This window comes from Prosopis cineraria, unplaced genomic scaffold, assembly GCF_029017545.1.
Source record: "Prosopis cineraria cultivar Desert tree isolate PC_DT_omini unplaced genomic scaffold, ASM2901754v1 PC4, whole genome shotgun sequence".
Classification (NCBI taxonomy): domain Eukaryota; kingdom Viridiplantae; phylum Streptophyta; class Magnoliopsida; order Fabales; family Fabaceae; genus Prosopis; species Prosopis cineraria.
In genome coordinates this window covers 1,972,553-1,998,858 of record NW_026555335.1, presented here as the reverse complement: position 1 = coordinate 1,998,858, position 26,306 = coordinate 1,972,553, and the positions used below count along the sequence as shown (strand labels likewise).

Genomic DNA, 26,306 nt, shown 5'->3' with positions numbered 1-26,306 from the left:
CCCCACGAAAATCCACGCTCTCTCCCTGTCTCATTTTCACATCTGCATTCATCTGCTTTTTCAAAAAAAAAGACCGCTTTTGCGGTGTCCAAGACCGATTCAGCTCCTTCTGAACTCGGTCCTAGGGCTTATGAGGTTCGCCATTTTCGTTTTCCGGCCTTTCTTTTCCTGTCGCCTCCGCTTGGTTCACGAGAAAAATTTGGATGGAAAAAAAATCCTTTTTCCTTAAGTCTTGCAAGTTCTTTCCTGTCTGAATCATTTGATCTTCCACGTGCTATGTTTTTTTTTTCTTAACTGCTTTTCTATGTACGTTTGCTGGTTTCCAGTTGAGTACAGTCGTAGTTGGCTTTGGCATTTCTATGTTTTTAGTTTTTTATACGCTAAACTTGCTGAACAATGTCGAAAATGGGTAAATTCGATTGGACTCGCGGTGGGTACTAGTCTTACTAATTTGATACTGGATGCTGAGGTTGAAGTTAAACTACGTTGTTTATACTTTTGGTCTACTACGTTGTTTAAACTTAATTATTAAGTTCGCGATTTTCCATTCCGTTTTATTAATTTTAATTTAATTTTTCATTTACTGTCTGTAGAAATGTCTCGAGTTGAGGCACTGTGGGAGAGATTAGTCCGAGCTACACTGAGGAGGGAAAGGATTGGTGATGATGCATTTGGACGGCCCGTTGCTGGAATTGCTGGAAACGTACCATCTGCACTCGCCAAAAACAGAGATATTGATGAGATATTGAGAGTTGCAGATGAAATTCAAGACGAAGATCCTAATGTCTCCAGAATCTGTACGTTTTAACTGCTTGGTTTATATTACCGCGCTTTTTGCAACATTTTGTTTTAGTGATATTCAAGGATTGGTTATTTGAGCATGGAAAGTTGCATCAATAAAACAAGAAGAGAGAGATTGAGGGAAGTGTTCTTGGTGAATTTACAATTTTAAAATTCCGGATGTTGAAAATGATACAAAACTCAGATTTTTGTAGAACAATGAGCTTCTAAACTGATTGTCAACTTCGGGCTTTGGATTTATTTGTATAAAATGTACTGTGCTCGTTATCTTGTTTCTGTTTTATTAATTTGTTGTCATACCTTTCCATCTGGCACTTCCTTCCTTGACTTTATTGATAAATAATTTAAATATACGAAGAAAACTGATGTGAATTTGAAATGTGGATACATGTTATCTCATATATAGAACCCGTGCTTGTACTTCATCATATTCCCCCCCTTTTTTTGGTTAAACTGTACTTCACAATATTTCTGCTACTAGTAAATTGATTTCTCTTTTCATTGGCCTTCTAGTTTTTTCAAGTGATTCAAATTTTATTCCCATTTTGCTCAGTGCTTTATCTTACATACCTTATTTACCCGCAGTATGTGAGCATGCTTATTCATTATCTCAAAATCTGGACCCTAACAGTGAAGGCCGAGGTGTTTTGCAATTTAAGACTGGTTTGATGTCTGTTATTAAGGTACGTTATGCATTGTTTGATTTCATTAGTCTTAAGTTTAACTTGGAATTTGTGCATTGTTGTCCCAAGGAAAAAAGGAGAAGAGGTAGGAGAAAGAGGGAGGAAGGAAGGAGGTAGGGAAAGTCCAGGGAAGAAACTGATAGTTTAGTTCAAATGCCTTGGGAAAAAAACTGTCATTTTATTAGTGGCTATTTATGGGGAGCACATTAGAAGAAAATAGCCTAAATGATAATCAGAAAAGAAAGAAAACAAAAAATAGATGAAAGTTCTAAGATGTAGCAAATAACATAGAATTTCCTCTTATGCCTAGAGTAAGTCTTCTTCAATTTCCCATCACCCTCTCTTGAGCAGGCCCTGGACCGATAACCAGTATGAAGCCTCAAACAGAATCCTTGCCCAGAAGGCATCTAATGACAATAAACACTAATGAAATTATGAGCATTACGTCTGGCCAAATATCCCAAATTATTGCAAAAAAGTTGCACATTGCCACAAAGATTGACCCCCTTTATTCATTCAAAACGTTTGAATTATATATGGAGAGTCTACCCTAAATCACGTGGACTTACCCCAATATCACTAAAGACACCAGACAATTGATTACACTAGAAAGTAGCCACTTGGTAATGTAGAAATAAGTGAGCTGCATTTTCTGCTCTATTTTGTACTTCATACAGATGCTCTTGGATGTTAATTCCATTGAGTACTATTCTTCAAATTATAGATTTGTCTTTTGAAGGAGCTTCATGTTTTTAAACAGATTTTTTGAGAAGAGAAACTTCCCTGGTGGGAGATGAAATAAGGGAATGAAATTATTATTTACCACCATAATAACCAAACACGTGAAAATTCCAAATTGATGCTATCTTTAATTGGGGGGAATTTAACACTGTCAAGAAGAAGCTTCAGGGTTTATTGTTCGTTCACATCTGAGCTTGTATGATCCTCAAGTGAAACTTCCAAGATGTATATTCTTCTTCATTGAGCACAACTTTGAACTGTAGCCTTGTGCGAAAGGGAAAGATGTTCAAGGTTCGAGAGGGCCTAAAATTATTGCTGGTTAATGAATGTTAACTGGATCTTTGGTTGCAGATTCTCTTGTTCAAATTTGAATTTTTTCTTTACCTTGCAGTATATATTTTGGAAAAAGATCTGTTGTGTTTATCAATTTATCAAAATACATACACAAGTTTTGGCGAGTGATATATCTTAGTAGTTATTCATTGATAGAACGCAATGATATTATGCGATTCATGTGGTAGACTTCACTTAATGAGATAACACTTGTTGTTGTTATCGTATAAACACCAAGTTTTGGTTAAGCATTGTCAAATTACTGTATTCATTTAACTTGTAAAACTCATTTGTAATGTTCATGGGAAGAGGTGATAACAAGTCCAAGGGCAAGCCTGCTGTTCTGTATGACCTTTTCAATTGTCATTGTTGTTATTTTATATTCTTTGATTTTCTTTATGCAAGTTTTGTCTCACTTTATTAAAGTTATACTCCAATGTCTTTTGGGCAGCTATAATTTATATTATCTCGCTCATTTATTAACATATTTCAGCAAAAGTTGGCTAAGAGAGAAGTTGGAACTATAGATAGAAGTCAGGACATTACAAAATTACAAGAGTTCTACAAGCGCTATAGGGAGAAGCATAATGTAGACAGGCTACAGGAGGAAGAGAAGAAATTGCGGGAATCTGGTGCCATCAGTGGAAACCTTAGCGAGTATGTTTGTGTATTAGTAGAAGTTGCCCATTTAGATGAGCTTGTGCATTCTCTGTCTTCCTCTGCCTCTTTAGACATCATTGCACCCCACAAAGTAAGAAGTTCTATAGGGCAATCTGCAATGGACGTGATTTATTTTCTCAATTCTGCATGGAGAGGACCTATTTCCTCTAAGTCTATATTTCTTCATATTGTCCATTTTTCTCTTCAATAAGTCTCCTTTTTTTTTACTTAAAAAAGTGATGCTGTTGAATTAGTAACTTTTTTTGGGCCAAAGAATTAGTAAGTTCGATAATTGAGTTTTCAAGCATTTATGCTATAGGTTAGATAGCTGGGCAATTGATTGATAGTATAGCCAAAAAAAAAAAATAAAATAAAATAAAAATAACATGAAGGACCATTAAGCAAAATATCATTTTGATTGGGAAAATATAATCATGGACCATGAAGTATAGGAGTTGTAGCTTGTGTTATAGCACTCATATTCAGCTTCGTTGACCACCTAGATTGAAGTGGCTCCCTCCCATGCAGTTACTTGCTAACTCCTTTTTCACCTGAAGTCTCTTGCATGTCTTGATTCACATCTTTTATGTTGTGCGTATTCCTTTTGACATTTAAAATCTTTGCTGTTGAATACAGGTTGGAGCGGAAGACAGTGAAGCGAAAAAGAATTTTTGCTAGTTTAAGGGTTTTAGGCATGGTGATTGAGCAGTTGTCCCCAGAAATTCCTGAAGAGGTTAGCTTCCATTTGCTTTTACAGTGATAATTTGAAGATGCACTGCTTGTCTTTCTGGAAGGACCTTCAGAGTCTCTCTAATTTAGTATATATGTTTATGTGCATGTGTTTGTGTGTGTAAAAGATATGTAAGTTTATAAAGTGTTACAGTTTATGAGCTACCTATACAGAACGTAAAATAATAATTAATGGTGTAAAAAGTTGCTTTAAGTGATGCCACCTTTAGAAAAGTGTCGATGCTTTTGGAGACTCTGCTTATCATTTTCTTTTATATGAACTATGAACTATGTTTTTTTTTTTCTTCTCTTAATCCTTCTTTCTCCTTTTTGGTTTTTCTTAGCATTTCAAGGTTGAACTAGGCTACTTGATGGAGAATGAACAATTTCATGATTCAGTTCTTTGACTATGGTTATAGTGGTTCAGCCGGTGTGTAATATGTTTGTGTGATGTTTTATATGATTTGAAATTTATCATGTTGCCTTTCATGTGTTCATACTAGTGTCCGTACTCCATGCTTCATAGGGAGTAAGCTTAACATGTTTTCAAGGTTGATAAGAGTAGGCATGTGTATTGGACCAACAATAATAATGTTTGGTATTTGGTGAAGTTTGAGTTTTTGGTAATGTTATTAATTATCTTAACGTATTTTTCTTTTTGTTGCAGCTGAAATCTCTAATGGAATCAGATTCTGCAATGACAGAAGACTTAATTGCTTACAACATTATTCCCTTAGATGCTCCATCCTTAACAAACTCTATTATGTCTTTGCTTGAGGTTAGGGAGTTATTTTTCTTAGTATAAAAGTTAGAGGCGAGGGAGAGTGAGTGATCAGGAAGATAAGCTTGTGTTATTGCTCTATGCACTCTGGCATATATAGACATGCCTAGTATGGTTTACATAACCAAATGCTTATATGAACGTTATGGCCATCACTGAACTAACTAATTAATCTAACTGTATTACATTGACTGATACTTGACTTCAAATTTAATACATTATTATCTGGTTTTTACTTTAAGAAATTTATTTTTAGGTTCAAGCAGCAGTTTCAGCTTTGAAGTACTTTAGGGGTTTGCCAGAGTTGCCTCGGAGTCATCCAATTCCTGCTGCTAGAGATGCTGATATGCTTGATTTCTTGCAGTGTATATTTGGATTTCAGGTCAGCATGTGTGAGTTGTCATGCATATTTTCATTGGGATGGATCTCAATTTTAAAACCTTGAATTGTTTAGGGTTTAGCGGGAATAATGAGGCCAAATCTTTTGATATTTGCAATTTTTTTTTTGGGGTGCATTCAGATGGAGGGGCATGCCTGCATTTATTAAGATGTCTATTTGTCTGTTCAGATGTTCTGTATATATGTCTTCATCTTGATGTTCAGCTCTTATAAGTTTACCGTGGTCTCTCTTTTAAGATATGGAGGGAGATTGGATATACTGTTGCATATTTAATATTCAAAGTTTACTGCTATCTTGTTTTCTTCTCCCCCCCCTTTTTTGCGATAAACTACTTGTTTTCTTTTCTCTTCATGACGTTTCTATATTCTTTTTTCCTGTAAGTCTTATATTTCTAATTTCTTTTAATGCTTGAATTTGTCTGTGCAAACAGCAAATTGCATTCTTTCCCTTTTTAATTTCCTATTATACTTCTCTGCCCCTTTTCTTTACTATCAATATTTTAAATTCTCATGTATGGTGATTTTTGAGTAGAGAAATTATTGAAGATATCAGTTGAATTAGGATGTGAAGACTTGAGCGGGTTTTTCACAGTTGTCACTGTCTCTTCTCTGATCTTTATTCTTATAATTGATCTTTTTACATAAATGGAAGAAAGTCATAGTCTGATTCATTTGATCATGTTCCGATAGGAAGCTACCAGATGCATTGGTAGTATCAATGCAAAATCACTCCTTTTCTCTTGCACCTAATGATTGACATTTGTTTTTGTCAGAAAGATAATGTCTCTAATCAGCGAGAACACTTGGTTCACCTGCTTGCTAATGAGCAGTCTCGGCTTGGAATTCCAAATGAGACAGAGCCTGTAAGTCCCAAAACCTTTTGGACTTTTTTTTTTTGGCTTACTTTGTTGAATGTTCTACAAGTTGTCTTTGTCTCACTTTTAAATGTCTTTCAATGAGTCATGAATTATAATTAAAGTGGTTTTCTCGAGTACTATAATTAGAATGCTACATCGTTTACTAAAGATGAAATAGTGTGAAGCAGGCTTTCGTAATTCAGGTTATGGAGGGCTATGGGGGGGAGGTACTTGTGTTCTACTGCTTACTGAAGTAATTTATTTCATTTAAATATTTGAAAAAGTGGAAGTGTATTATGTAATTGTAATTGTGACTTGGTCAGTTATTAGGAACTAGCTGTTAGGGTAGTTGTAAGAGAGAGAGCCATATTAGAAGCTTATAAATACTTGTGATCTCATTTGTAAATCCTATGCTTAGTCATCAATACGATTTGCATATTATTTGATGAATCTGTTTGTCTCTCTATTTCTCTCTCTCAATTTCTCTGAATCTCTCTTATTCTTCTCTATTTTCTCTTTCATACAGAATTACAATTCTGTATTAGTGGTATCTAGAGCTAAGCATTCCTTGGCCTTCTTTTGTTTTCTTCTCTTTTCTCTTTTCACCTTCATTTTGATGGTTTATGGCGAAGACCTGAGGCCAGAAAATACTCAGAAAGCAATGGAAACAAGGCTAGACAGAATTGAACAATAGATTGCAGTAGTTGATAATCTCATCAATTGGGTTATTGGGTTGTCTAATTAAATTCAAATGTTGATGAGGGAGCAAGAAGAAGGTGATGAATTGCAGTCAAGGTATTGAAAATCGGACCGGTCATTGAATCAGTCGAACTAATGGTTCAAGGGTTAGTGGTTCAATCGGGGCCAGACCAGTATTGATTAAAATAATCGAATTTGAATAAAAAATCATAAGAAAATGACAAATAAATTAATAATAGCTTAAAATAATAATAATAATAATCATAAAAAAATAAAAAATCTAAAGAACTAATAGATAAGAAAAAAAGTATTCTTGAAAATATAAAAATTTGTTAGTTATGAAATTAAGAGACAGGGATGTTAATAAATAATAATAATCTTTTAAATACTTTAACTATGTTACACTGTTACTAATTACTAATATTAAAATTAAAAATATAAAAGGACAGGTCCCAAGGAAGGTGAAGACTGAAGGGGCGTGTATTAGTGGGAAAAAGAAAAGTTTGCAGGCACCCTAACACTTCTCAATGTTTGCCTCTGCCAACTATTTTCCTTCCAATTTCAAATCAACACTCTCTTTCTCTTCTCAAAAACTAACAGCAACTTTGAACTTATTCTTCTTTGACTCGCTAGACTCCCATGTCTTCCTTCCTTTTTTGTTTCATTTTCTCTCTTCAATTTTCTCACTTCTTCATGCTGCTGGATTTTGTTTTTCCAGTGTGCTGCAGCAATACTCTTTTAATGGTGAGTATTTTCCTCTATTTCTTTCTTCCTTTTCATCCTTCTTTTTCTTTTCTTATTTCTTATGCTTCTCTCCTCTTCGTCATCTTCTTTCTTCAACGGATGAAGACTTTGAGTAGCAAAATAACATGAGTCATGAAGCTAAAGAAACAACAATATTTGGCATCCGATTTTTTTTAAAACTCTAAAATGGCATCATTCAAGAGATTTTAACTGGAAAAAAAATTAATTCGTTAACCCATCCGACCTATTGGGTTGAGCGGATTAATCTGGGTTTACTTCCATCCGTTTTAACTGGAAGACCAGATCGGGTGAGTGGCTGGTTCACCGGGTTACTTGTCTGACTAGCCGGTTCGGTTTGGTTTTCCAAACCATTATTGCAATGGACCATTAAAGAATGCTTTGGGCCTTTGTGGGAACAACCTATGGTGGGTAACTTAATGAGGTTGTAGTAGCAAGGGACTTTAGCATACTACAACAACGCGTTTGATTCCATTTCTTGCTAGCTGCAACTTATCCAAGAATATTTGGTGGATGCATATATTAGAGGCTTGCATGATGACTATGTTGGTCCAGTACATCTCTTTAAACCAAGAATGATACAATGAGCAGTGATCTTGGCATGGATGCGGAGATTACATTGCAAAGGCAAGCTAAGAAGAGGGCATTTGTCAAGAATAGTGTGCCAATGGGTGCTAGAGCCAGTACTTAGCCTTTGCACCTCAAATATGATGTGGATTGAATGGCTCAAGAAGAGTAATTTTTTGTCACGGACGGTGAGTCCAAGAATGAAAAGCAAGACAATGTAGTAATGGATGGTGGGTTATATGTGGAGCAAGTTACACTGAAGGGGATAAAAAATACCGTTGGATGATTGAAGCTGCCCCAAGTGTCAAAGGTAAGAATGAAGATGTAGGGGAAAATTATAGGAAGAAAAGACGACCTAGTTTACATGCTTTCCACTGTCACCCTCTCTCTCTTTGACTTGTCGCAGGGTTGTTTCTTGTCGTCACCCCTTGTTTTCTTTCAATGCTGTCCGGCCCTGTTTGCTCGCCAACATCATGGTTCGTTGGTTCTTTATCATTGCTGCTGTTGCATTTGGTTTTTCCAACTCCTATCTTAGCTTCTTCTTCGTTACTGCTTCCTATCACTTCTTCGCCTCTGGGTTTTGTTTTTCAGCCATCGTTTGTTTTTGCTTCATCATCACTATTGTTGTCTGATGCTATTTCTTGGATTCGTAAGGTCTCCCAAGTTAAGATGTGTAGCCATATTGCAGTGAAGAACTGTGGATGGGTTGCATGGCAAGATGAGACAACTTTCGAACAAAAATCATTTTCTTTTGGCTTCAAATGGCTAGGTGTTAAGGATGAAAAGTCAAAGTTAAAACTGTTATGTATGTGGCAAGCTAGGGCATTTTTGGAATAGGAGTTCATTTCATGTGACTTCATGTGGTGGGGTTGTACTACTCAGATTAAAAAGTCAAGGGAACAGCTGGTGTAAAGGTTAACAATCAGAAAGAAAAAGGTGATAGAGACAGGTCTCAATATTGATTTAGAAAAAGTTGTGAGCATAGTCACATATATAGGCCTGGCTACTTTAGCCTGACTTGGGGAAACTAAATGGCATGGTGGTGGGCCCAAAAATGGTTGGTATTGGGTTGATAAATTGTTGGGCAAACATTACAAATTGGTCTTGGTACAAAGGATGCCTATGGCATGTTATTTTTAGTGGGCTTTATTCATTCGGTTACTCCCTACCCATTTATTTGTTCTACTACGGTATAGAGGAAGATTACTTAATTTGCTTTTGGGCTTAAGTATGATTCTGGTTGTTTCCGTTCACTGCAGCATCACCAATGAACAATAACGTGAACAGTGAATGGTTTTGGCTACTAGCAATTTCCAGAAGTGTAATGCCTACATATTTTCCTGCTGTTGCTGTTCATGACTGGCAAGGGTCTCTTGGCAGGGGAGTATTGTTATGTGATTGTAATTGTGACTTGGTTAGTTATTAGGAACCAGCTGTTAGGTTAGCTATAAGAGAGATAGCCATATTAGAAACCTATAAATACTTGTGATCTCATTGTAAATCTTATGCTAAGTGATCAATACAATTTGCATATTGTTCAATGAATCCTCTTGTCTCTCTATTTCTCTTTCTCTTAGTCTCTTGGAATCTCTCTATTCTTCTCTCTTCTATGTTCTTCTCTCCGGTCTCTCCTATTCTTCTCTATTTTCTCTTTCATACAGAATTACAGTTCTGTATCAAAGTGTGCAATCATAAAAGTAGTTCTAAAACTATGGTGCAGACTTCTGTTGAACTTGCTTTTTTGGATCTGTAATGTCTTTTTGAGTTTGTTTTTGTGCTAAGCTAATGGGTGTGTGGGTGGTGTCATTGTTTTACTTTCTGCTTTCTACTTCTGACAATTTTAGGAGGATTTTACATCCTTTTTTTTATTTTTTGGCACTCCTCCTCATTGTAAAGTCTATTTTTTTTATTTTTTTGCGCTCCTACTCATTGTAAAGTCTAGCTGTAGGAGAAAAAAGGATGTGAACCTTTCAACCTTTTATGTTTTCAGGGATGGGGGAGCTCTTATTGTTGCTGGTTCTCCCTCCTGTTTTGTCTCCATTGTTTTTGTTGAGTTTATACTTTACAGTGTCTATGACCCTGCAATACTCCCATAGTGTGAATAAAACCAATCAGAGGCCTGTTTTCTGGTTGGGTTATGAGGTCTCTACATCTGTGCTTTGGGTATATATTTCTTCCTTTGTTTTTTTCCCCACTTACAATACCTTTTGTTTGAGCTATTAAGCTGTATCTTTTTTTCTTGTCGGGAGGACTTTCTTAGTTTTGTGTTGCTCTTTTCCTCCCATCAGTTTATTCTTTGTTACTTGAAGCTAGAGCTTGAAGACTAGGCAAACTGCAGCCATGCCTTGTGCTGATTTTTTTTTTTTTTGAGTGGGAATTTTGAGTACTAAACTCTTAATCACTTTGTGATGAAAATTCTGGTGCCATGATGACCCAATAGCTTAAGCTGTTCAATGAAAGCCCTTGATTGGTTAGTTGATTTTATTTATAGTTTTAACACTTTATATACGACATGTTCTGGCAAGGGAAAAAAATCTAGGCAGAATGTTAGATAGGTCCTATAAGGACCAATTAATTCAAATTAGGTTTCAAGTGTCAAACTTTAGAGATTTGCAAGTTCGTCTCTCAGTTTTGCAACTTCATTGTGATGAATTTGCAATTTGTTTTTCCAATTATAACGTGGTTGAAGAATAAATAAATTTGTTTTCACTGTTAAAATTTGGAATACAAAGTGCAAATTCATCACAACGAGATTGCAAAACTGAGAGCCGTACTTATAAATTTTTGGAATTTGGCACTTGAGAGCTAATTTGAATTAATCGGGAACCTCTTTGTCATTCTTCCAAAAATTTTGCTGCACAATGCCTTAGACAACCTTTGGATATCCTAAGTTTTTTTTATCCCTTATTTCAAAATCACTTGCATAAATATGCACCAGAAGAATAAGGAGTAGGCTACAGATTATCAATTGCTCTGCCATTGGTTTTTGTCATTCAGTGTCTAATGATCTTTGTTACCTGTTTTCCTTTCTTGTGATTTATGTCTTGCTTCTAGAAATTGGATGAGGCTGCGGTGCAAAATGTATTTGAGAAGTCCCTTGAGAATTACATAAGCTGGTGTAACTATTTAGCTATTCAGCCTGTCTGGAGCAGGTATAAATATTATCAGCCATTTTTGACTGAATGCTGAATGAAATTTATGGTTTTTGATGACTGACAGTTGAGGATGTGCAATGGTTTTGTGCAGTTTGGATGCTGTTAGCAGAGAGAAAAAATTGCTTTATGTTTCTTTATATTACCTGATATGGGGTGAAGCTGCCAATATCAGGTTTCTGCCAGAATGCTTGTGCTACATATTTCACCATGTAAGCTAACTGAGCTGAGAATTTGAATCATTTTTGTTTTGGTTGACTCTAAAAAGTTCTTGTTAATTAATTTGTTGATGCTGTTGAAGACCATTGTCATCCTATTATCCTTTTTATGAGGTTTAGTGAATTTTTTACCATAAAGAAAAGCAATGAATATGCATAAGTTTTTATTCCATATATTCATCAAATTGCCCCCCTCTTTGATTGCAATATCACTCTCATCCTTCAGCGCCTTTGCAGGTTGTTGAGTGTTACAGCAAACTTTGAAATGACCTTTTTAGGAATAGGAACTTGAATACTATTGGATACATTAGCTTGGCTTGAGTTTGCTACTATTAGTCTATTTCTTGCTTGTTTGGTGAATTGCTATACTCTCCTGCCTCCATCCTGCATGGATTTATTTTGGTTTTAGTTCCATATGCCATGGATTCTCTCCCCCGACCCCCCCACTAATTGTTATATTTCTTTCACTCTTGTTCACAGCATTTGATTTTTACTCATGAATTTGGCTTGCAGATGGCTAGGGAAATGGATGAAATTGTGAGGCAGCAAATTGCACAGCCAGCTAATAGTTGCATTTCTCAGGATGTTGTCTCTTTTCTTGATCAAGTTATTTTGCCTCTATATGACGTTGTTGCTGCGGTAAGTTTCCGCATGCTTTATACTTATTTTACTTTCTAACTTCACAAACAAGTAAAACTAATATGGGACATAGGCCACTTGTGTTGAAAATTTATATTAACTTGACCAAAGTTTTCACTGTGGAAAGTGCTGAAGAGCTAAAAAAAGATGGAGCTTATGCTTGATTTTTATTTTTATTTATTAAAGAACAAAACTAAAGGCCTCCGGAAACTGAAGAACCAAAAACTAACTGTTGTGGGGGATACCATGGGATATTCTATTGAGCAGCCCATATTAGTCAATTTATGATTTGGGCATTCCATAGAACTTAGATTCCCTTCAATTGGCCACAGAAGCTGACATTTTGACAGGCACACTCTGTGACACTTAATCTTTTGTCAGTCAGAACTCTTTGCAGGTAGTGCTCTAGTGCCACTGAGCCTTAACTTCCAAATGATAGCCACCCAAGCAGGGTGGGTTATGTGAAATTTTTCATTAAATGCTAGTTGTTGGTGTGGAAAGCTATTTTACTCTATTTATTTATGCAGATTATACCACTTTTGAGACTTAGGCATTCTATACTACTTTAGGCCCTTTCAATATGATAGGGACATTTCTAGTAAAAAGGCATATAATTTAAATGTTTGATAAGGTAATTAAAAATTTAATGATTATCTTTTAATGAATAGAATGGGGTTTTATCCATGGTTTGAGGGGTTCATTATTCTTTCAAGGTGGAATTGACATTATCAGGGAAAGGGTATTTTCCTTTTGAAAGTTGTTTGAGTTCTTTTAAGGGTGTGTTTTGGAAACCAATTTTTGGCTTTTAGAAAGTACTTTTACAACTTTCTAAAGGCCAAAGGTTGTTTGGGTATTTTTATTTATTTATTTATTTTTTTGATAAAACCACATTTCAAAAGCACATTGAGAAAGTGGCTGAAAGTGGATTTACTCAATGTGATTTGGGGGAGCTTTTGAGATGTATATTTGGGTGTTGGGGTATTAATGAGGGAGTTAAAATATGTACCTACTTTTGAGATCATATTACCACGCATCATTTGTATTTTTATTTCTATTTCTACACCGCCATTCTAATCAATGAAATGTGTCCTTAAGTTTTGCATGATGAGTCCGATATCAAGTGTTTGGAGGAACCTTGACCTATTATTTTCTTCTGATATTTCCTTTTTGGGATGATTGCTTTCTCTATGTATGATGTACTTTCTTGCCTTTCTTCCCAACGATATATTGCTTTTAACTATTATTCTGGGATGGGTTCCAACTCAAATTGAGCTAGTTTCTGTATTTCCTGAGTAAAATTGGAATTTAATCTCTTAGCTCTGTGGTGTCTGCAGGAAGCTGCAAACAATAATAATGGGAAGGCACCTCATTCTGCCTGGAGAAACTATGATGATTTTAACGAATATTTCTGGTAAGTTCGATGGCTAATGCTAAGGTGAACAGTACTGTTTTATTTTGATGCCTGATCGATTCTTTTCCAGGTCTCTTCACTGCTTCAAGCTTGGCTGGCCATGGCGCCAAAGCTCTTCTTTTTTTCAAAAGCCACCACTTGAATCAAAGGTTTTGTTTTCATAGATGAGTTATATAACCTTTTAATCGCTTAGTGCTGTATTGCTTTTTTTGGTTATTCTCATGTATTGCGAAGTTGAAAGTAGGCAATTCTTGAGTAATGAAATGATTGGTATGAAGATTCTAGGCAGGGGTAATTTGAAAGAATTCATTACAAATTCATCAACAACCAAGCTTTATTCACTAACTGTAAGAGAGAATCAGTTCCAATTCAGTCAGACTTAATCTCATCTAACTTCTTAACCAAGCCTTATTCACTAACTGTAACTATCCAGTCCTTCCTCTTATTAATTCTAATATGGAACCACAATAGAACTGCTGCTTGCAGTTGTTCTTAAAGGAACTGCCAGCTTTGATGTCAGAAAGGTCACATGCTATGATGCCAAATTCACAGAAGAATCAATTGAATGGTGTTTCTTAGGGCTTCAATTTGGGATTTGAAAGAAAGATTCTCTATGATATTTGGCTTAGAAAATTGGTCTCTTGAAGGCTCTAAATCTTATAATTTATTTCGAAAAGGAGAAAAATAAAAGCAGCATCACACTGTAGGGAGAAATTCTTTGACAGTGTCTATGGAAATTGAACCTTTGTAGTTACTAAAATTCATCCCTAAACTGATGATTATCATAACTTGATTTTCTTTTGGTGTATATCTTTGGTCATGTTATACTTTTGCCTCTGATGCAGAACTTGCTTAATTCTGGTAGAAGTCAGCGGCAGGGAAAGACATCTTTTGTGGAGCATCGAACTTTTCTCCATCTCTACCACAGTTTCCATCGGTTGTGGATATTCCTTTTCATGATGTTTCAGGTTTGTGCTTTCATTTACTTGCTCTCAGCCCTGGCTGTTAACTTGGCCAGTGGTTGGTGCTCCTTGGCAATTTTTAATTCATGACATTGTTTTTGTTATTCATGCTGGCAGTCATCTATATATTCCAAATTTGTTGTAATTTTGTGGCTTATGCATACTTTTCTGGGTGTGTTGTAATTTTAATCTTATCTTCAGGGTCTGACTCTTGTCGCTTTTAACGATGGACATCTTAATGCCAAGACTCTGCGTGCAGTTCTTAGTCTTGGACCAACATTTGTTGTGATGAAGTTTCTTGAGAGTATGTGTTTCTATTCTACAGTTATGTTAGTTTATTTTCTCATGTTTTCCTTTTTTTCTTGATCAAGGAAGAACACATTATTGGAAGATAAAAAAAGTACATCTTGGAAAAATATGAATGCTCCTAAAATAGAGGAAAAAGAAAAGAAAGTAGCAAGCAAAAGTGGCTAGTGCAGCAAAGCTGCTGAATATTTTTACTTGGTGTTGAGAAACATGCTTAAGTGGAGTTCTTATCAAAATTGAACTTTTCGTTTATGGCTTTATCATTTGTTTTAGTTTATCATTATCATGAGTCTTAAGTTTATTATTCACTATTGAGTCTTTAAATATAAAAAGTTCTCACATCACTGGATAGTCAAACCACTTAATTCATAAAGAGGAGAAACAAGCTCAAGAAACACTCAATTCAAACCTGGAGAAGGAGAAAGTTGGAGACAAACACTCAAAGAGAAGAGAATGTCAAAGACAAAGGAACTGTTAGAACTAGAAGGAAGAAGAGAGCGATATGAATGAGTAAACTTGAAGCCTTGATTTGTACTTGAGTCACAATGATTGATGAGTAATGATGAGGAAATTGGAAGGAAGAAGGGTGAATGGAGGAATGGGGAATGCAGAACATTGTAAGACAGTAGGGGTGAAGGCCATGGGGAAAGATGAAGGCTTGAGAGTTTGCTGTCTGCGATTGAAGGCTGAAGGAAAGGAGAGGCAGAGACTGCTATTTGAGTTTAGGAGGAGGATGTTGATAGTGGATAGCGATGCTAGGGTGTTAGGGATTTGGGTAGGGTAAGGGTATTGTTAGTGATTTAGAATTTTAAAAAAGCGAGCTAGTCCTTTTTAGAAATAGGTTAATCTCAAAGTGGGCTGGTTGTTGGACCCTCATGTTATCAGCTTCATTGTTAGTAGCTTTCAAGTCGATGATCCTCAAGTCAAAAGAAATCTTATACCTTAAAAGCACATGTAGATTGAATAAAAGTAGATGGAGCCTGAGTAGAAGTACTTAGGGATGCCAAATAGCACGTACTTCCCACAAGAGTTTTTGCCTGGTTTCCTAACAACATCTTCACCTTTTTAATCTCCTCCTTGACATTAAAATCATTAATATTTGTATTGTTGATGATGAATTCAGTACAGTACTATTTTTTTTGAAGGAGGACTTTGCTGTGGTGGGAATAGGTGCATAATAGAGATACTATGCTACATGGGTTGATCAATGATGGAGAGATGGTTAGACACACCCTCATGCAAAGAACTGTGGACTCTCTGATAAAATAAGAAGAGTGATGCATGGTAGCTGGTGGTTTGTTGGAAAGAGCTACTATCATTGGAGGTTCACTTGTCAGAGGTTCCATTGGCTAGGGATAAGGTGTCTTGGTAGGTTTGGTGAGGGGAAAACAAAGAAAACAAGTAGCAATAAGTGCCACTGATAGTGAAAGAAATCATGACAAAAAAACTAGGGGCCACAGATAAGAAACTTGAAAGAGATCATAAATGCTTAATAAAAGGAATGATGAAATAGTTTTTGAGGATTCAATTACAATGAATATTAATATATATAAGTATATGTATGGATGGATGGATGGATGTGGATGGATGGGTGGATGCATGCATGCAGTTGTCCTAGGAATGGCGTTTAATGTTGGAGATTAGTTACAAAACTTAAGGGATTTGTAACTCCTTGATTTTATCCCCATTCATAGGGTTAAATAAGTAAAGCAATAATTACATTAAATCCTAGAATTACAACAACCAGCTTTATCCCATTAGGTAGGGTCTGCCACGTGGATTGTATGACGCCATTGTGCTTTATTATGAATCAAGCTTTTAGGAATATTGTTAATGTTAACGTTAACGAAGAGGTCTTGTGCAACAATTCTTATAAGTGTTCTCTTTGGTTTTCCTCTACTACGCTTTATAGGGCTCAATACTATTTGTCCTCCTCTTCTTACCAGTGCCTCCTACGGTCATCTCTATACATATCTAAATTATCTCAAACGATTTTCTACCCTATAATTAATCACAAATTAATTACAACATCTAATGTATTCATATATAAATAATTGTAAGGGTAAAAAAGACCTCTTTGAACTAAAATGTGCACTTAGGCCTTTTGCATGCCAAAGGGAGGCGCTTCAATGTTTTGCCCCATTGGAGCCTTCTAGTATGTTGATGTTAATGCTCGGATGTCAACATCGTTACTGATCTTTAAAGAGGGCAAAATTGTGGTGGCTGCTATCACATATTACTTTCCATGCCACTTTCAGTAGCATTAAACTTATGATAACATTATTTAAGGGCTTGGACTTAAGCTTTTGACTTTAAACAATGCTCGACTTAGTATCAGAGCTTTCATGATTGTGTCTTTAGGGGTTTGATCCATGGTTCCCCTTACTCTTCTTATTACAGCTAAGTTTCAACACAAGATGTGGTATGTTTTTGTTTAGTCCATACTTAAGTCCAACGGGTTTTGGTGTCAATTGTCATGTTACAGATTATAACGAAACTAATCATGGGGTTTGCTTAATTACTTAAGCTTTTGGTCAAAAGGGTCCTTGACAAGTGGCTTTTATTTTTCTGAAGCTCCAGTTTCTTCATGCAGGTGTTCTGGACATTTTCATGATGTATGGAGCATATAAAACAACAAGGCGCTTAGCCATTTCCCGGATTTTTCTTCGATTTTCATGGTTTGGTGTTGCATCAGTCTTCATAACCTTCCTTTATGTGTATGTCTGCCTTGACGTGCAAATCTTTTCATTAGACTGATTTCTTGCTTTTTTTGTTTTGCTGCATTGTTTTTAAGTTTGTAGAGTATCTTTTTCTGACTGACTGTATTTGCCTGCAGGAAAGCTCTCCTTGAAGAGAGCAAAGGAAATGGAAATTCAATTGTTTTTAGATTATACGTGATTGTCATAAGTATCTATGCAGGTGTACAAATTTTCATTAGTTTTCTCATGCGAATACCTGCTTGTCATCGTCTAACTAATCAATGTGATCGGTGGCCTTTAATTCGATTTGTGAAGTGGATGCGCCAGGTTTTTAATGCCTTCACTTGTACTCATTCTTAATAAATATATTACTTGTTTAATATTTTGAAGAGCAATGCTGACTGATTGGTTTGCTGTTTCTTTCCATATCTTTTGATATCTGAAGGAACGATACTATGTTGGACGGGGAATGTATGAAAGGAGTACTGATTTCATAAAGTATGTGCTTTGATCTATGTTCTCTCATCTTCCTTCCCCCTGTAATTTGTATTTCTAAAACAAGTGCAGATCTTTTATTCTTGATCCTCTTCTGTCAGAAGAATTCTCTGTCATAATAATTCTGTTTAAGGATTCTTTGTTTCTCTTAAACGGGTCACTCTTTTCTTTACCTACAAGATTTCTCTAAATATTAATCCACAATAAAGGTAAAATTTATACATGAGATATTTATACCAGAGAAGGGGGAAAAAATGCAAGGAGACAAATTAAAAGAGTAAATGGATTCAATCTCTGATTACATAATCAACTATCAGCTAGTATTCTAATATCTACAATATCTAATATCAATAGCTAGCTGTTAACGAGTTTGATTGGCCCCTCCTTTTGTAGGTATATGCTATTTTGGCTTGTCATTTTGGGTGCAAAATTCTCGTTTGCTTACTTCTTACAGGTTTGTAATTCATCCATATCTGGATGCATATAAAATTATTAAAATACATACAGCGGTAAATGTGGGTGTATTTTTCTTTGCACATGTATCTACATGTGTTTGCTTACAGGCATGCCTACACGAATGCCTTCTTTCTTTTTATATACCTTTTTTTTAACTTGTTTTGGTAATTTTTTTCAGATCAAGCCACTAGTTAGGCCAACAAGAGTGATAGTGGACATGGGTGATCTTGAATACTCTTGGCACGATCTTTTTTCTAAAAGTAAGTAGTGGAGTAACTGATGACAAGGTGGCAGGTTACGTGTAATTTTTCTAAGCCTGCTTCTTGCCTATCGGAACTTTTGAATGTGTAAAATAGTTATTTGTTACTTATCTATTTGTGAAGGTTTTCAGAGTTCCGAAGGGAGACTCACTAATAATGGAGGGAGATAGCTATAGAACTAGTTATTCAATCCCAAAAGTCAGACTACAAATTTTTTGAAATTAAGATTACCGAATCTTTTATAATATGATGAGTAGGATGGATAAAGTTGACTACCTAGTTGATGACAGAATAGAATCATAGCAAAAAAATCCTATGATTATTGTTATGGTTATCTGAAGTGCGCTAATTCTTGCAGATAACCATAATGCTTTGACAGTTCTTAGCTTATGGGCTCCAGTATTTGCTGTAAGTTTAAGGCCTTTATTTTTTTATGTGCTTTTTGTTAAAATTTGTCTTCAAAATTCAGTGATAATTGAGGATATAGTTTGATTGCATTTCTTTTTTCTTTCTCCTTCTGCTGTTAGTCTGTTACACTCTTATGTTTATTGGATTACTTCAATCAAGAGGTTGATGAAATGGAGGATATAGATCAATTAAGTCCCAAGTACAGGAAATTTGTCTCGTGGCGTGCATTCTTTTTTGTTTTTCTTATTTGATAATGCTGGAATTGAGTTCTTCTGATGCAACAAGCTTAAATTTGAATCAATATGTTATATTCTAGGGGAGCTTGCTATGCTTCTGTTGAAAATTGTCGTGGGAAAGGATGCTCAATTATTTCAATCGTTAGTTATTAATAAATTTAAAAGCTTTACTTCCTTCTATTGATGTTTTGTTTTGTTGATGCTTGTTTTTTTTTCCCTCCTCTCTCGGTTTTCTGCTGTTGTTACTTATTCATCTTTCCTGGTGGCTTCAGATGTATCTTTTAGATGTTTATGTGTTCTATGTGCTTGCTTCGGCTGTTTGGGGATTCTTGCTTGGGGCAAGAGATCGCTTGGGAGAGGTATGCAATGTTTTTGGCAGTTGTTAAACTAACTGCAGCTCCTATTGTTAGCCAATATGCTTTTTTATAGTTACATATATTTCCTTCTGCTAGACTCTCTCTTTCAAACAATTGCATATGCAATTTGGTGGTAACTTTTTGGTTCATGCCCTTTTTGATCATACCAGATTAGATCATTGGAAGCCCTACACAAACTTTTTGAGCAGTTTCCTGGAGCTTTTATGGACACTCTTCATGTTCCTCTGCCCAACAGGTTACACTTGCAAATTTTCCCCTTCAAATGTATAAAATTAACTTCGTTTTCTCGTTTGGTTTTTATTTATAATTACAGTTCTTTGTGGATGTTTGGCTTGAAAGGAACATAACCATTCTTTGTTTATGCACTTGTTTTTTTTCCGATTGATTCATGATTGTTGGCTTATATCTGCTAACATGATTCTTTCTCAACCTCCTGCAGGAGTTCCCGACGTGCATCTGGTGAGGTAAGTTACTTTTCATACTAATATGATTGTGTGTTGGATGCAAACAATATTTGGCCCACTTCATTGTAGAGAGTGAGATGCTCTACTCATATTCACAAGAATGTTATGGTAAAGCAGTGTTATGTGACTTATCCATGCTTGAGAGCTCTTTTATTGAATTAATTACCTCTGCATTTGAAGGGTGTGGAAAGTAACAAGGTTGATGCTGCACGCTTCTCTCCCTTTTGGAATGAAATAATACGAAATCTGAGGGAGGAGGATTATATAACTAACTTGTGAGTGCTAGCACACATGTTTTCTACAATTTTTGCTTGCCTAAGTTTTTCTGGAGTAAGTTTCTTATTTGTATTTTTCTGCCTACTTAATTGATGCCTTTAAATGTTTGTTGATTCATTGCAGGGAAATGGAATGGCTTTTAATGCCTAAAAATTCTGGGGACGTTCCTTTAGTTCAGTGGCCTCTTTTTCTACTTGCTAGCAAGGTAATTTAGGTCTTTTAATTAAAATAGCTGGCAGATTCATTGCAGAAGAATGCATGTATGTGTGCCTCTTGCTTGTAAACATGATCCTTGTTTTAAACTTGTTTATTATTACTTAATTTATAAATTTCCTTTACATGATTTTGCAGATATTTCTTGCTAAGGATATTGCTGTTGAGAGTAGAGATAATCAAGATGAGCTTTGGGATAGGATTTCAAGGGATGAGTATATGAAATATGCTGTTCAGGAGTGTTACTATACCATTGAACTCATATTGACAGAAATATTAGATGAAGTGGGAAGGATGTGGTAAGTGTTACGAGAAGTGGACGCAAGTTGAATTATATACCTTATAAAATAGGAAATAAGGCTAATCTATTAACTACCTTCTTGGTTACTTTGCAATTGTTGCCATTTATCCCAGGGTTGAAAGAGTGTATGCTGATATTCATGGAAGTATCACGAAGAAGACCATTCTTGTGGATTTTCACCTTAATAAGTTGCCTCTTTTGATATCAAGAGTATCTGCACTTATGGGTATTTTGGTTCGTATCAGATGATTTGAAGTCCTTGTATTGTTTTATGCATTTTGTTAGAATGCTTCCAAGGATCTTCTAGTTGACCTTAGGTTATGCTAGCTTTTTACTATTGACATTCGCTGTGAGTTTATAATAATTTTTGACAAAAAGCAAAAAACAAAATTTATTAAATGGAAGAGAGAAAGGTGCTAAAAATAGGACAAGAGCTTTCCAATTGCTTTTTACAGCCTTAAGTTTCTTATCTGAATGTAAGTTAGATGTCACTGTTGTTTCTCTCATATTTTATAGGTCTAATTAAATCAGTCAGGCATCCTGCCTTTTTTTTCCCCCAATATTGTTCTTAAGGTGGCATGTTACTCCTCAGACATGCAATATTCATCATTACATTTCAGGTGAATTGTATGCATGGTGTTTTACAAATTTAGTGACTTCTAGCTACAGGATGCTACCTATATGTATCCTCATTTATTTTTCTTTTGAAAATATTGTATGATTCATGTCATGGTAAAATCACACAGTTATATTATCTGGTTCTATTATCTTTGTTTTTGGATTATGATTTGACGAATAATCTCTTCCTGATGTGCTGCTTTTATGATGAAAGGTTTAATGTAATACAATGTAAATTTTCTTTGATTTGACTTTGTATAGAAAAAACCAAAGACACCTGAACTTGAAAGGGGTGCAGTTAAGGCTGTTCAGGATCTGTATGATGTTGTGACACATGATATCCTTTCTATTAATTTGAGGTTTGTCACGCTTGCTGAAGTACTTCTATTTTATTACATCTGCTGTCACTTAAATGTTCACTTGCTTGTCCATCTAGGGACAATTATGGTACTTGGAATCTACTGTTAAGAGAAAGACAAGAGGGGCGATTGTTTGCACAGTTGAAATGGCCAAACAATGCTGATTTGGTATTCCTTGCTCAATTTTTCCATTTTGGTATATACATATCTATGCGCTTGTTTTCTGAATTTAGCTACTAAATTTATGTAGAGTGCACAAGTGAAAAGATTGCATTCACTATTGACCATCCAACATTCTGGTTCAAACATTCCTAAGAATCTTGAGGCTAGACGAAGGCTGGAGTTTTTCACAAATTCTCTTTTCATGAAGATGCCTGCTGCAAAGCCAGTTAGAGGGATGCTATCTTTCAGGTAAATATTTTTCTCTTCAAGAAACTTGTTTTGCTTCTTGTTTCTGGTGAGCTTATCCTTTGTGTTTGTATGCAGTGTTTTCACACCATATTATTCTGAGATTGTGCTTTATAGTATGGCTGAGCTACTAAAGAAAAATGAAGATGGCATATCGATTCTATTTTATCTCCAGAAGATTTTTCCAGGTAGTTTCCCTATGATTTTGCTGGAATATGATTGCAAGTAGATAGTATGCATGATTTAATGGGGCCTGATCTTTGTTGAAGACTTGGAGTTCATGGGATCATTGATCATTTGGATTGGTTGATTGGGGGATTAATATAGAACGGAATTGTCATTAGTTTCCAATTTCTTCTGTTCCTTTAATGTTGCTTATTGTGTTTTATAATATCGCATTTTAAGTTTTGAAATTTTGTTGCTAATTTTATGGGAGCCAATGGGTGATTTCTCATGGTCATGTATCCCTATTTATGTACCCTGCTTCTGTTGGAATAAGCAATCATTTTGAACATGTTTGGTGGAAAAGAAACGAGTTTCAAGAAAGGGAGAAAGAGAAAACAACTCTTTTGGTGTATTTGGTAGATCATAATTGCTCTTCTATTGGAAATCTCACTTCCATCAAACATGGGAAGGAGCGTTCCATCAAGTTAGCTGAGGAAGTGCCACTTATTTTTAAAACCATAACATGAATGACAAAAATAACCCTATTCTTTATAGTTTTGTTTTTTTTGGGGTCAACATACTCTTTATAGTGCAAGACTAGTTATATCTGTTGCACTCTCTTTGAAGCTAGTTCTATTTTGTCTTATCCATCTTCCATAGTCATTTTGATATAATAACATTTACAAAGGTGATATGACGTTGTATGATTGTAGTATTTTAGCATGACCATTATTTCTTTCTAACTGTCTATAAATAGAACTTTAATCTAATAAAATAGTTACCCCATGAATGCTGATTTGGATAGAATTTATGATTGTTTTAATTTTTTCCTGCCCCAAATCACCAATAGTACTAGAAAGGGGATGTGTGATTGTGGGTACTAACATTCAGCAAGATTTTTATGGGTTTCCAACGATTAAGACATGAATGGAACACGGAAAACTTTATTTTGACACCAAATTGATGTCGTACCAATTGCAAGAATAAAGAAAAAGCATGGAGGGGAGGAGGAGGGAGATGTCGGAGGGAGAGATACAACTAACAAGCCCAAAGAATTTTTCTAATCGTAAATAAAACAAAGGCTACCTAACCTTAATTTCCACTGTAGCTTCTTTAATTTTGCTGTTGAGTTGTGTTTGGATGCTCATCCATTCCTTTGGATTTGAAATGATTATGTCTTATGTCATGTTAGTTTAATTGAAAAGAGCAATCCTTAAGGGTTTGTTTGGTTTGAGGGGAGGGGAGGGGAGGGGTTTTAATGAAGGCGAGAGATGATACCTTATTTGGTTTAGGAGGGGAGGGGAAATAAATATGTATAGACAATTTTACCCTTATCTTAGTAAAATTGTTTTTTTCCTTATAAAATATATTTATTAGTGTTTTTAATATATAATTATAAGTATATAATTATCCATAGCTCACATACACACACATATATACACATATATTGCCAATAATACATTCAATAATAATTTATTCAAAGTTTATAAAGCAAAGGTATGAGCAAGCAGTAAGTTTATTAACATATAATCGAAAAATAGCAAAAATAAAATGAAAGAAGGGAGCCTTAGCCAAAAAAATCTGATCTCCAACGCAATTGATGACCTGAACGGAGGGAGAAACAATGGTGGTACAACATGAGAGGAGCAAAGGAGGGGCATTTTTGGATTATCAAATCATAGTAGGTATATAATAGTCCCAATATAACAAAATTATACCCCTCCCCTCCTTATCCCCTCATTTTGGAGGGGAGGGGAGGGGAGGGGAAATTTTTGAAAAATGTCCCTCCCCTGCCCTCCATTTTTGCAACCCAAACAAGGGGAGGGGAGCAAAATCCTCCCCCCCCCCAAAAAAAAAAAAAAAAAACTAAACAGACCATAAATGATGAGATATGGGGTCCATTACTGTGACTGATTCAAACACCCTTAAGCCTCTGTCTTCCAGAGCCCAGTAATATTTGTCTATCCTATCCAGTTCATCCATGGACCATTCTGCGCTAGGCTTCTTTCAGGTCAGGATTGATATTGTCCTTAAATGATGAGATACAAGGCCCATTAAACCCGAATGAAAATAGTAAACCGATAAAATCCATATGAAACATAATTTAAATGGGATATATTATGTTATATTATGATCCTAATTTACTCTTAATCCTGTTTTTGTTTAACATCTATATTTATCTATCATTCTTAACTGACAAAGGATTTATATTTCCTTTCCTAATCTGTTTATATCTTCCATGCCATAGGGATCTTGTTGCGTTGTATTTTTTTGACTAACCCCTCCCCCCAAATAAAAAAAAAAAAAATTCCGGTTTGAAGATATCTTGTTCTTCAATCTCTCTCTCTCTCTATAATGAGATTTCTTATTATTTTTTCTTGAACTGTAGATGAGTGGAAGAACTTTCTTGCTCGAATTGGACGTGATGAAGATGCACTTGATTCAGAACTTTTTGATAATCCTAGAGATATCCTTGAACTACGTTTTTGGGCATCTTATCGGGGACAAACGTTGGCTAGAACTGGTAATGGTTTCCTTTCAAATGCTGAATATAGGGGTTCTTACATCAATGCTGTGAGACATTACTCCTTGTGGGTGTTAAAATGTTTTTCTGGAATGATTTAAGGTCTTATGTTTAACGACCATTGTTCACCTTTGCTTGTTATTTGTCTGTCTTATTTACTCCATTTGAATTTAAATATATTTCTTTATTGTGGTGGTTTCTTATGGTAACAAATTATTGCAATTGGAATTTCTGTTTATTTTCTTTTGTTGTTATTGAGTTAAACATGACCATAAACTTCGTTGAGCTTCTTCCCTGGTGATCTGAATCCTCTTATACCTTTGTTGCACTCCTTTTTTGTTTGTCGGGTGCTGATTTTGTGATGGATATTCTTTGTTGTCATGATTTAATTTGTTATTTTCCCTATTGTCCATTCAGTACTTAGTTTCTAAGTGCGTTCAGACTTTTTTGGCTGTAACGTTTGACAATTTATAGTTGTTTCTTGTTAAATGTGAAGTTTGGCAAGCTTTGATTAATTACGTATTTTTCCATGATTGTTTAGGTTTTTTGTATTGTTTTAGTTGCCTTTACCAGGACAGTTTATTCTCTGTTCATGCACTTCTTTCTTTGTCTCACGTAAAATGTCTTTTCTTTTTTTAAATAACAAATAATAATAAATTGCAGAATTTTCTTTATTAAAAATTAGATGGATAAGATTGTGTATTAAGTCTTGGAATTTTCGCAATTCTATTTAGAAAAAGTTTTGTCCCAATCTTAATTATTTTGTTTGGGATCAACAGTTCGAGGGATGATGTACTATAGGAAAGCCCTTATGTTACAGACATATTTGGAGCGGACAACCTCTGGAGGTTAGGGCATTCGATCTTTTTATCATGTTCATGTGACGATATTAGTAATCTAATTTGCCTTTGGCATTGTAGATTTGGAGTCTGGAGTTGGCAGCAATGAAGTGACTGATACACGTGGCTTTGATTTATCACCTGAAGCACGTGCTCAGGCAGATCTTAAGTTCACTTATGTTGTCGCATGTCAAATTTATGGAAGACAGAAAGAGGAACAAAAACCTGAGGCTGCTGATATTGCCTTACTTATGCAAAGGTGTGTTTGGGAATTTTAGGGACCAACTTCCATATATTATTAGTTTTCTCTTAATTTCTGCTTTTGGCATGAATTCTCTTGATGCTATCATCCCCATGAGGTGAATTTCAATGACATAGATACCTATAGCAACAACAAGAAGCTATAGTGAATTATCCCACTAGGTGGGGTTGGTTGCTTGGATTGCACAACATTATTGTGCTCTATCATCAATCAAGCCTTTGAGAATATTGTTAACTAAGAGGTTTC

At 35.3% G+C, this 26,306-nt stretch overlaps 1 protein-coding gene across 1 annotated transcript in view; it reads left to right on the top strand.

Annotated features, from left to right (window-relative positions):
- The first annotated feature begins 593 nt into the window (after positions 1–593).
- Positions 594–26,306, top strand: part of LOC129308578 (callose synthase 9) — a 58,167-nt gene continuing 32,454 nt past the window's right edge. The window contains exons 1-34 of the mRNA XM_054949775.1: positions 594–797; positions 1,387–1,484; positions 3,052–3,215; positions 3,855–3,951; positions 4,615–4,725; positions 4,985–5,110; positions 5,901–5,990; positions 11,067–11,164; positions 11,259–11,376; positions 11,896–12,021; positions 13,356–13,432; positions 13,503–13,581; positions 14,278–14,400; positions 14,596–14,698; positions 17,294–17,417; positions 17,537–17,726; positions 17,845–17,897; positions 18,288–18,348; positions 18,529–18,610; positions 18,969–19,018; positions 19,527–19,613; positions 19,781–19,866; positions 20,071–20,095; positions 20,276–20,370; positions 20,495–20,576; positions 20,723–20,883; positions 20,999–21,119; positions 21,765–21,862; positions 21,940–22,030; positions 22,113–22,273; positions 22,349–22,458; positions 24,825–24,959; positions 25,739–25,807; positions 25,880–26,057. Of these exons, the coding sequence (XP_054805750.1) occupies positions 596–797; positions 1,387–1,484; positions 3,052–3,215; positions 3,855–3,951; positions 4,615–4,725; positions 4,985–5,110; positions 5,901–5,990; positions 11,067–11,164; positions 11,259–11,376; positions 11,896–12,021; positions 13,356–13,432; positions 13,503–13,581; positions 14,278–14,400; positions 14,596–14,698; positions 17,294–17,417; positions 17,537–17,726; positions 17,845–17,897; positions 18,288–18,348; positions 18,529–18,610; positions 18,969–19,018; positions 19,527–19,613; positions 19,781–19,866; positions 20,071–20,095; positions 20,276–20,370; positions 20,495–20,576; positions 20,723–20,883; positions 20,999–21,119; positions 21,765–21,862; positions 21,940–22,030; positions 22,113–22,273; positions 22,349–22,458; positions 24,825–24,959; positions 25,739–25,807; positions 25,880–26,057 (3,671 nt within the window). The 5' untranslated portion in view covers positions 594–595. The remainder of the gene's footprint in view (positions 798–1,386; positions 1,485–3,051; positions 3,216–3,854; positions 3,952–4,614; positions 4,726–4,984; positions 5,111–5,900; positions 5,991–11,066; positions 11,165–11,258; positions 11,377–11,895; positions 12,022–13,355; positions 13,433–13,502; positions 13,582–14,277; positions 14,401–14,595; positions 14,699–17,293; positions 17,418–17,536; positions 17,727–17,844; positions 17,898–18,287; positions 18,349–18,528; positions 18,611–18,968; positions 19,019–19,526; positions 19,614–19,780; positions 19,867–20,070; positions 20,096–20,275; positions 20,371–20,494; positions 20,577–20,722; positions 20,884–20,998; positions 21,120–21,764; positions 21,863–21,939; positions 22,031–22,112; positions 22,274–22,348; positions 22,459–24,824; positions 24,960–25,738; positions 25,808–25,879; positions 26,058–26,306) is intronic.